This window comes from Capra hircus (genome assembly GCF_001704415.2).
Source record: "Capra hircus breed San Clemente chromosome X unlocalized genomic scaffold, ASM170441v1, whole genome shotgun sequence".
Taxonomy (NCBI): domain Eukaryota; kingdom Metazoa; phylum Chordata; class Mammalia; order Artiodactyla; family Bovidae; genus Capra; species Capra hircus.
The window spans coordinates 35501750-35513570 of record NW_017189517.1 but is presented as its reverse complement, the minus strand read 5'-3'; the positions used below and the strand labels follow the sequence as shown (position 1 = coordinate 35513570).

At 39.3% G+C, this 11821-nt stretch overlaps 1 protein-coding gene across 1 annotated transcript in view; it reads left to right on the top strand.

Moving 5' to 3' along the window:
• The first annotated feature begins 1637 nt into the window (after window positions 1–1637).
• Window positions 1638–11821, top strand: part of VSIG1 (V-set and immunoglobulin domain containing 1) — a 33109-nt gene continuing 22925 nt past the window's right edge. Inside the window, exon 1 of the mRNA XM_005700219.3 lies at window positions 1638–1859. Coding sequence (XP_005700276.2) covers window positions 1811–1859 — 49 coding nt within the window. The 5' untranslated portion in view covers window positions 1638–1810. The remainder of the gene's footprint in view (window positions 1860–11821) is intronic.

Sequence of the window (11821 nt, the reverse complement as noted above, 5' to 3'; positions counted from 1 at the left end):
GGTTTAAGTATAATACAGATTTATCCAAGAGGGAGCCCAGAGAGAGGCGGTTTGTGGGCTCTTCAAAATTTTCACATAGGACAGTATGACTGATCTGTGCTAAGAATATGCTTAGATAGCAAGAGGAAGGAGGAGAAAGTTCTAAGTAGGGATCGAGTTCACTGGAATCCAAGGTTTGGCATCAGACATGAGCATAGACAGGGAATGCTTCGAGAAGTTATAATATGTGATGAGAGCAAATGGCTCTCTGAGGAGTGGTGGGAAGTTCGCTTGGCTGAGATGAGATGGTGTCAAATGCTTTCTGTAAGTTAAAGTTCATGAAACATATCACTGCGATTTGCCCATATTTCATGTGATTGAACACTCCTTGGGGCAATAACTTTTGACAGCATTTTTCAGGTGGGCAATTTAACATGACTCAAATTCAGGTGAGGCATGGGCAAGATCTTAGAAGGTTGGGAATCCAAATTAAGGACTTTGGACTTGATGAAAGAGTCCCTTGTAGTGTCATTGAAGATGCTTGATCAGGGTTGGAACACTGACATGTGGCTGGTACAGAGACTGAAGGAGAAAGGAGTCAGGGGGCCCATTTAGGAAACTGCTACAGTAGGCCAGGGGTGGAGACCTGAGTACCTGGACCAGGATGGAAGGAACAAATCTGAGAACCATAGTAGAGACGGAAACACCAGGATTTAGAGATTGCAAGGGAAGAGCCAAGGAGGTCCGTATGTATCTCAGGGTTAGTTAAGCATGAGGGCAACTTTGTTAAATTTTCATGTTCGGTTGAAGGCTTCTCACTTGTGCAGCCTGCCATTCCCTTCTAGTGAAACATCTTTCTAAGTTAACCCTGTGGCACCTATTCAGTATCCTAATTCTGCAAAAATTCAGACTCATCTAGTGGAAATCTTAGCTCATTTATTTACTCACCTCATTTTGCAAAATTGCTCGTTTGTGCTCAGTTGTGTCTGACTCTGCAACCCCATGGACTGTAGCCCTCAAGGCTCCTCTATCCATTTTCCAGGTAAGAATACTGGAATGGGTTACCATTTCCTCCTCCAGTGGATCTTCCTGACCCAGGGATCGAACCTGCATATCCTGCATTGCAGGCAGATTCTTTACCTACTGAGCCATCGGGCAAGCCCAACCAATTTGCAAAATTAGGCAAATGAATAAATGCTACAAGGTTTCTAACTTGGAAGACAAAAAAACATGCAATTCACTCTACTACTAGGGCTTCAAAAAAGTGTGATGTGTCCAGAGTTTGTTCACATAGAAACTGGATGCTTTCTTGCTTCATGTCCCCTGTGCCCTTCCTGTGAACCCTGTCTCCTGAGAAAATCTTAGAACATTAATTTGCTAACTTAATTTGTAAAAGGTTAGTGAATCAATGCCATAAGGCATTTGTGGAAATATTTGAAATTAATTAACCTTGTCAACTTTTATTTATATAGGTTCTCTTCCAATTATATCTTTTCCCCTCAAGTATAACTTTTTAATAAGATTAATTTTAAACAATAAAACTTAGGAATCTGTGTACAAAGAACTTTAAGAATTTAAATATGTGGGTTTATCATTAACACAGTAGCAAATATATCAAGGAAACACGCCCCATGAAAAACATTTCAAAGAAACACACGTCTGCTCTGAGAAAGGTCTGTAACCAATAAGTAAGCCCCAAGAAGCTTGTTTGCTTGGTGATGCCGGCAGATAAGCCTGGCAAACCTCAGTGTGACTGAAGAAGTCAGTTTGAGACTCAGCCTAGCCCAGGCAAGCTACTGGACCTTGACTGCGCTCAGCGAACCTCAGCATAATGGGGTTAACATTTTGGAAGGTGTTTCTGATTCTCAACTGCCTTGCAGGTAAGGGGGGTCGGATCTCCAGCCCACCAAAGATCACTGGGAATGGAGTTTCCTTTTAAACCGAAATTGCAATTTTTTTTTTTTTACATAGAATATTCCCCTCCTGTGCTTAAAAGGAACTATATTAGTGTGCTGAGTAAAATAATTTTCAGAAAACTTGCCTAGCAAATATGTGCTCTGCTGATATTTTGGGAACCCAGGCTGTAAATAGAATTGTTTTATGTAGCTTCTGAATTAGAATCCCACCCCCCAATTGCAGTATCTTTCTTTTTTTAGCTTGAAGGTTGAACAGATGAATTTATTCAGAAGCTGAAGTTTGTGCCAAGGATACTTTTTTCCCTCTATTTTACTTGACCGTTTCCTTCAAATTCATTTTGATCGATTTGCTAAACCTGGCTGGGAGCGCCTGTCATGCTTAACTATCTAACATTTCCTAAGAATTGTACTTTTCAAAATACGTGAGTAATTTATCGTTGCGCACAATATGGGTGTTTTTAGGGGTTTGAGCAAAACAAAATCATTTTTAGAGTCAAATCCTAATATTGGTAGACCCAGGAGAGATCACTAATTCAGAAAAATCCCTTGGTTAGTTTTTTCAGATACCAGATGTATTTTGAATCTATTCTCATGATAAATTAGATCCATGGTAGATTCAATAAGATTGTTTATCCAAGAAATGTCTTTGCAACCCCATGGACTATACAGTCCATGGAATTCTCTAGGCCAGAATACTGGAGTGGGTAGCCTTTCCCTTCTCCAGGGGATCTTCCCAACCCAGGGATCAAACCCAGGTCTCCCACATTGCGGGCGGATTCTTTATCAGCTGAGCCACAAGGGAAGCCCTAAGTAATATTAGGCAGTTATTAGAATGAGGTTTACTAAGCATATTTAACAACATAAGAAAATGTTCAAGATAAAATACTAAGTGAAAAGCAGGATATATCCACGTGCCTAGAATAAATTCTTAGAAAGTTATGTACCAAACTGTTCATGATGATTACCTCTGGCTGATGGGATTATAGATGATTTTAATCTTATTCCCCAGCCTTTTCATATTTTCTATGGTTTCTACAGAGAACACTGTATTACACTATTTTTATCATCAGAAATGTTACTTTTCAAAACTATATGATATTTAGTAATAATTCTCTAAATGTTCATTGCTAAATGTTTAAGCAGACATGTTCTGTGGAGTTACCAGAAGGCAATACTACGTTTATCCAGTGATCTAGCCAGGACTTAGAGCTGGAAAAAGCTGCCTTTCTCAATTTCCATCCTGGTGGGAACATATGTTCCTATTTTCCCTTTCCTCCAGGAATATTCATTTTAAACTTTAACTTTAGACAGTGAAAGTCTTTGTCCCTTTTAAAGAGATTCCAGTCACTAGCTAATTGGGTCACCATGGGCCTTCTACAGCAGCCTCTAAAATCACACCTGTAGTCAACACCTACTTCCCTCTCTGAGGCCTAACTCCGGCCTATACTAGATACCCATTTTGGAACAGTTACAAGAGTGGCTTCTACTATAACTAATGTAGATACAATTTTTACTGATTATAAGTGTAATGTATGGTCTTTGCAGACAGTTGGAAATATGGAAACATATAAATAAGAAAATAAAAGTCACCAGAAATCTTATCAGAGATTCTGGTGAATTTCTTATTTTTTTTTCCTCTTGCAAGTAAATAGTATATTACAGAATTGAGTTTATATCTTGTATACAATATTTTTATTGTTTAAAAACTTACTTAGATGATCTTGGGATCTTACTTGATTGTGACTTTCTGAACAAAGCCCAGAGTTACCAATAAATACTTCAGAGCCTTTATTTTTAAGTTACTGTCTAACTGATTTTGCTGATGCATAGTGTACATAGATAATCTAGCTGGCCCAACAAAATGTGGTAGTGTCAGTCTAGCAGATAGAATGGAAATATGGTACAATATATTGTTGTTTGCAGTGCTTACACATGTATGGAAGTCAGAGAAAGAATTCAGTAAGCTATGCCTGGTATTAGTAGTGTCCATCAGTTGATTCAGAAATGGCTGTGAGGCAGCTGGTAGTGTTTCCATCAGTGTGCAATTTTATGTGTTATCTGAACTTGTTTCCTGGTCAGGAAGAATGTCACATTTTTGGTGTCAAGCATGGTGCTTGGCACATAGTGGGCACATAGGAAATGTTTACTGAAAATTAATTACCTTCTGAAATCCTGCCATTTGTGACATGGATGGGCCTTAAGGACATTATGCTAAGTGAGATAAGTCAGAGAAAGACAAACACTGTATGATCTCACTCATGTGGAATCTGAAAAAACAGCAACCTGAATTCATGGAAACAGAGAGTATAGTGGTGGTTACCAGGGATGGTGGTTGTGGGATAATGGGGGTGATGTTGATCAAATGGTACAAACTTTCAGTTAGAAGATGAGTAAGAACTAGGGATCTAATGTACAGCGTGATGACTATAATTGACAATACTGTGTACTTGAAAGTTATTTAGAGAGTAGATCTTAAATATTGTCACCACAAAAAAGAAATGGTAATTATGTGATGTGATGAAAGTTTTAGTTAATGCTTTGGTGGTAATCATTTTGCGATATATGTCAAATCAACACTTTGTACAGCTTAAACTTATACAATGTTATATGTAAATTATATCTGAATAAAGGTAGAAAAACAAAAGAGTGAGTTACCTTCTCAAACCCCAAACATTCAGAAATGATTTTCACATACATATATAAAATGCATTTTTGGAAAACTAAGCAAGACAGATTCTATTTTAATGAAAGCCTTTCTACTGACTTCTAAGGAAGTCAGGTATATTCCACTTCAGGAAAATAATTTTATTGAAAAAGTCTTCAAAAAATTCAAGCATATCATTTTAGATGCTTGTAGTATAGTCACCTGTTTGAAAGATATGTTAATATTGTTTGCATTTTCACAAGGTATGTGCTATGCATTTTAATGCAGTAATATGTTTGAACTTTAGTCAGATCCATAAAGTTAGTGATCACTTGATTATTGCCTAACTCAAAAATGAAGCAATTTTAGATGAAGTTGCTTGAAATTAGGAGAAGGCAATGGCACCCCACTCCGGTACTCTTGCCTGGAAAATCCCATGGACCAAGGAGCCTGGTGGGCTGCAGTCCATGGGGTCGCTAAGAGTCTGACATGACTGAGCGACTTCACTTTCACTTTCCACTTTCATGCGTTGGAGAAGGAAATGGCAACCCACTCCAGTGTTCTGGCCTGGAGAATCCCAGGAACCGGGGAGCCTGGTGGGCTGCCGTCTATGGAGTCTCACAGAGTCAGACACGACTGAAGTGACTTAGCAGCAGCTTGAAATTAAATCATGTAAATTGCAACAGGTCAAATTTGTCTGTTTGGTATGTTAGAATAATAATCCCCCTAAGCAAAGAGCCTGTCACATTGTAGGCATTAAATAGATGAATGAACAATCATTACCAAAACATGAGGCATTTAAAATCTGTTTAGAGTGTTGATTAACTCAAGTGTATACACCTTGGATTATTTTCCTTTAATAAGATGCACTGATTTTTAAAAGCAGTCACACATATTTCAACCACATATGTGTTCTTTGGGCTGGGGGGTATTTTTTTAATTCAGCCAGGTCAGTGAGTGAAATTACAGTCCTCAGTTTTGTTTAAATCAGGTGCTAATCTTTATTTTGCTGTACAGTCAGTCTTGTCAATGTATGGGTTTTTTTTTTTCCCTTCTTCAATTTTTAAATAATTTCTCAATTTAGACTAAATGAATCCAAAGAAAGAGAACATTTTTTCCCCTGACACACACAGAATCACTTTCAGTTTAAATTTTACTTTTCACTATCCACATGTGGCTATTCACATATAACTTAATTCAAATTAAATAAAATAAGAAATTCAGTTCTTCAGTTGCACTAGCAACATTTTAGGTGCTCCATAACTGCATGTGGGTAATGGGCTTCCCCAGGGGGTGGCTCAGACAGTAAAGAATTCACTTGCAATTCAGGAGACTTGGGTTCGATCCCTGGGTCGGAAAGATCCCCTGAAGAAGGAAATGGTAACCCACTCCCGTATTCTTGCCTGGGAAATCCCGTGGACAAAGGAGACTGGTGGACTAACACTTTCATGCCCTCAGCAGTGAAAGCGTGAAGTCCTAACTGCTGGGGTCACAAAGAGTTGACACAACAACTGAGCAACTAACAGTTTTACTTTTTCACTTTCAGTGGCTACTTTCATCACGGAAAGTTCTATTGGACAGTGCTGGACTAGACAGTGATCTCAGAGGCTTAAGTAATGTTCACTAATAGAATGATGTGACATTTTTAAAAAGTTCATCTGGAAATATATAACTCTTAGCTCTGAAATGCATTGTCATTATATTAGAGATGGATAGTTTCTGAAAACTGTCTTTTCTTCAGAATTTAAGGATTGATTATGGTGCTGAGTATTGGGAATCAGGACAATAAAAATGGTCTGGAAATATTGCTTTGCCAATTGTTATCTATTTACAGAACAACATGTTGTATCCCTAAAAGTATTTTCTCTCACAATAGATTTGTAGGTTACTGCACTTATTCTGAGGTGATATTGTTGAGCTTTTATACATCTCAATATATATATTTATATGTGCTAAACTGCTTCAGTAGTGCCCGACTCTGTGCATCCCTATGGATGCCCAGGCTTCTCTGTCTGCCAAGCTTCTCGAGACAAGAGGACTGGAGTGCATTGCTGTGCCCTCCTCCAGGGGATCTTCCAGACCCAGGGATAGAACCCATGACTCTTACGTCTCCTGCATTGGCAGGCTAGTTCTTTAGCACTAGCACCATATTTATATGGCTTCTATTAAAAATATGTTGAAAATATTTAAATCAGATTGTTACCAACTCCTTGATTTTCATTTGCCTCCATTCTGGTCTGTGCTATATAAATGGTTCATGGTGCATTGACATGGCAGGCAGAGATTGTGTCTGTCTTGTTCATTATTATTTCCCCAGTGTTAGTGCTGTTCATGGCATAAAATAGGTGCTCAGCAGATGTTAGTTGATAGGCATCACTTTTTCCATGGCTTGCTTTGTGTGAGAATTGTGTTTACTCTGCCTTCAGGCACTTTTGTTGAGAGCAGCCCTTAGAGACTTTTCTGTTTTGTTTTGTGTTGTGTTTTGTTTTTTTACTTTACCTATCAAAAGTTATTAACATTACCCAATCCCATAATGAGCTTCCCTTGTGGCTCAGCTGGTAAGGAATCGACCTGCAATGTGGGAGACCTGGGTTCGACCCCTGGTGTGGGAAGATCCCCTGGAGAAGGGAAAGGCTTCCCACTCCAGTATTCTGGCCTGGAGAATTCTATGGAATGTATAGTACATGGGGTTGCAAAGAGTCGGATACGACTGAGTGACTTTCACTTCACTTTACTTCAGTTCCATAGTAGATTTTGGGATGTAAGCTAGAGGACAAAAATGACCGCCAAATAATATCTTCAAAATCCCTTTTTTAGAGGAAAGTTTATGGTAACTTAAATGGCCACCAAATCCTCATTCTCTCCCTTTAATTTTGGATGCTTTAAAGTCATTTGGAAGTCACTATTTGCGCATAGCCAGGGATGGATGTGCCTAACTTCCAGGAGAAAAGAAATGGGCTTTTGAGGGCAGGAGAGTCACTTAGTGATCTCCAGTGAATTTTCCATCAAAAAGAGTAGCTGCTTTCTGCACTCCAACTTTGTTTTGGGAGGAGGTGTTATGGGAACCAGGAATGCATAGGAAGGAGAACGTTGGGAGAGGGAAAACTGCATGGAGTCAGAAGATGCTGCATGAGTGCTTACCCTAAAATACTTCTCTCAATTCATCAAGACATTGATGCAAACAGCCAACTCTGGGAGAGAAGCAACTGGATCAGATGACCTGGCTGTGACAGAGAACATGGCTATTGAGTCCAGGAAACTAGGAGTAATCAGTACAATAGTTTGCTTTTCTTTAAAATTTTCAAGATGTTTGTTAAATCCCTGAGTTCCTTTTGCCTGACCACTGCCACTAAGAAAAAATAAAATTCAAGTCATCTGTGGGAAGGGGGCCAGGAATTTGTCTTTCTGTACTATTTCTTCTGGTCTTCCTGTCATCTTTGTATCTTCATCCTGTTCCAACCCAGAGAGTAGCTAGCGTTCTCATTCTAGCTCCCCTGCAGCATAGAGAGCATCTTTTAAATTTGACCATTTTTTAACAGCTGCCTGACAGTCATGTTCCACCCTGGAGAGTTTCTATATTCTATACTCTGACTTTGCAATGGATAATAACCAGTTATTCAAATGAGCTAATGCCTCTATAAAGTGAAAGTGAAGTCACTCAGCCATGTCCAACTCTTTGCCACCCCATGGACTGTAGCCTACCATGCTTCTCTGTCCATGGGATTTTCCAGGCAAGAGTACTGGAGTGGGTTGCCATTTCCTTCTCCAGAGGATCTTCCCAACCCAGAGATCGAAGCCGGATCTCCTGCATTGTAGGCGGACACTACCATCTGATCCACCAGGGAAGATACTATGCCTCTATAGTGTTATCCAAAGTAACATCGCCTGTAACATCCCTTGGGAAAATGCTTGCATAATACTAAGGATTTCATGTACACTGGTAGGCTGAATTTTGGAGTAGGAGGCTCTTTGGTCTTCCTCCAAATCATATGGGCAGCAGATCCTTTTGTAAGGTCAACAGTTCTCAAACATCGTGGTCTCAGGCCCTTTTTACAATCTTAAATCTTGAAGGAGATTTCTGGTTTGGACAAAATGACACAGATCTGTTTCTCCTTGCTTCTCCCTGCTAAAGCACAAGTATAAACCCTCCCTGGAAATAATGCAAGAGACGACCAAAGGAGAACTCAGAAAGATATTAAGAAGAAAGCAGGGCTTTCCCTGGTGGCTTAGTGATGAAGAATCCGCCTGCCAATGCAGGAGACGTGGGTTTGACCCCTGATCTGGGAAGATTCCGCATGTCGCTGAGCAACTAAGCCCGTGTGCCACAGCTGTTCAGCCTGTGCTCTAGAGCCCTTGCCCCACAACAAGAGAAGCCGCCGCAGTGAAGAAGCCTGCGCACTGCAGCGACACAGTAGCCCCCTCTCTCCCCAGCTAGAGGAAAAAGCTACACAGCAACGAAGACCCAGCACAGCCAAAAATAAATGAATGAATAAAAATTTTTAAAAAAGAAAGAAAGCAAACTTGCTTGGGACCCTGGAAACAACAGAGAGGCAGGATGTCTTATGTCTCTTTACCCAAAGGAGGACGGGAACCCAGAATGAGTGGGAGTCCCTCTGACATCAGATGAGCTAAACACACTGGCAAGGGGGAATCATCAGGAGTCCCGCCAACAATAGTCAACAAAAGAAGCAATCTCCTTGCTCACTGGGCCTAAGATCCCCTACTTTCACCTAGCGATACTGAGGGGGGAGGGTGGAACAGAAAAAAGGGATTAAGTCACAGCAAGTACCTGGTTCTAGAAGGCTCTTTGTCTCTCTTCCTCCAGAGACACCAGAGCAGCTAGGGGGTTCCAGTAGGAGTGTCTTGCCATATCTATCCCCCGCCGAGAGACACCCAGCAGCCTGACCTGGGGAAATGCTTCCACCCACTCAGGCAACAGGGTCAGCGATGTACAGATGCCCTGCTGACTCCAGATAACCAAAGAGATCAAAACAATACCACAAAGACTGAAAATTAAACCAGCATTAGAAGTACAGCCCACAAAGTAGGCTGAGACCTGTGCACAGAACATAAGTAAAATGGACTGTCTGCTAAAATGGAAGATTTAAAATAGGAGTTTCCTAACATAATAGACAAAATGTCTATAGGTTTTGACAAATGTATAATCACATATATCCACCATTATATTACTGTACAGAGTATTTTCACTGTCCTAAAATTCCCTTTTGCTCTACCTGTTGATGCCTTCCTCTATACCAGCACCTTGCAACCATTGATCTGTTTACTGTCTCCATAGTTTCGCCTTTTCCAGAATGTCACTTAAGTTGGAATCACACAGTGTGTAGCCTTTTCAGATTGACTTCTCTAACTTAGGAATATGCATTTAAGATTTCTCCATGTCTTTTCATGGCTTGATAACTCATTGATTTTCAGCACTGAGTAACATTGCATTGTCTGGATATACCACAGTTTTTTAATCCATTCACCTACTGAAGGACATCTTGGTTGCTTCCAAGTTGTAGCAGTTATAAATAAATCTTCTGTAAACATCTCTGTGCATATTTTGTGTGTGTGTGTGGACATATGTTTTCAACTTCTTTGGTTAAATATCAAGGAACACAATTGGTGGATAGTGTGGTCAGAGTATGTTTAGTTTTGTAAGAAACCACCAAACTGTCTCAAAGTGGCTGTACCATTTTGCCTTTCCACCAGCAACAAATGAGAGTTTCTGTTGCTCCACATCCTCATCAGCATTGTGTGTTGTGAATTTTTTTAATTTTTAAAAATACATATTTTTTGGCTGTGCCATGTGGCATGTGGGATCTTAGTTCCCCGACCAAGGATCCAACCTGCACCCCATGCTTTAGACGCCTGGAGTCTTAACCACTGGACTGCCAGGGAAGTACCCCCTGTAATGTTGTTTTAATTAGCATTTCCCTGATGACATACAATGGGGATCATCTTTTCATATGCTTGTTTGCCATCTATATATTACCTTTGGTGAGATGTCTCTTGATTGTACTTAGTCCATTTTTTAAATCCAGTTGTCTGCTTATTACTGAGTTTTAAGAGTTCTCTTGACAGTGTCTTTCACAGAGCAGTTTCAGTTTTAATGAAGTTCAGTTTGTCAACTTTTTCTTTCACGGATCATGCCTTTGGTATTATATCTGAAGTCATCATCAAACCCAAGGTCATCTAGATTTTCTCCAATGCTGTCTATGTTTGAGGAGTTTTTTAGTTTTGCTTTTTACATTTAGATCTGTGATCCATTTTGAGATAATTTTGTGAAATGTGTAAGATCTATGTATAGATTATTATTATTTTTCCCATGGACATCCAGTGTTCCAGCACCGTTTGTTGAGATTTTCTTTCCACCATTGTGTTGCCTTTGCTCCTTTGTCAAAGATCAGTTGACTATATTTATGTGAGTCTGTTTCTAGCCTCTCTATTCTGGTCCATTGCTCTATTTGTCTATTCCTTCATCAGTACTACATGGTCTTGATTACTGTAGCTTTATAGGAAGTCTTAAGGTTGGTAATATCAGTCCTCCAACTTTGTTCTTCTCCTTTAGTATTTCGTGTTGATTATTCTGGGTCTTTTGTCTCTTCATATAAACTTTGGAGTAACTTAGTTGATATCCACATGGTAACTTGCTGGGATTTTGACTGGGATTACACTGAGTCTATAGATCAAGTTTGGAAGAACTGACATCTTGACAATATTGTCTTCCTATCCTTAGACCTGAAATGTCTCTCCATTTATTAATTCTTCTTTCATTTCTTCCATCAGAGTTTTTTAGTTTTCTTCATATAGATCTTGTAGATATTTTGTTAGACTTAAGTATTTTATTTAAATTTTGTGTATTTTATATAAATGGTTGTGTGTTCTTTAATTTTATTGGAGAATAGTTGATTTACAATGTTGTGTTAGTTTCAGGTGTATGGCAAAGTGATTCAGTTACAAATACACATATATTCATTCTTTTTCAGATTATTTTCTCATATAGATTATCCAAGAATATTGAATAGAGTTCCCTGTGCTATAGAGAAGGTCCTTTTTGGTTACCTGTCTTATGTACAGTAGTGTGTGTGTGTTCATTCAAAGCTCCTAATTTATCCCATTGTGTTTTTAATTTCAAATTCTACTTGTTCATTGCTAGTATGCAGGAAAGCAATAAAGTTTTGTACATTAACCTTGTATCTTGAAACTTTCTTATAATCACTTACTAGTTCCAGGAGGTTTTCTGCTGATTCTTTTGGATTTTCTGCATAAGCAGCATGTC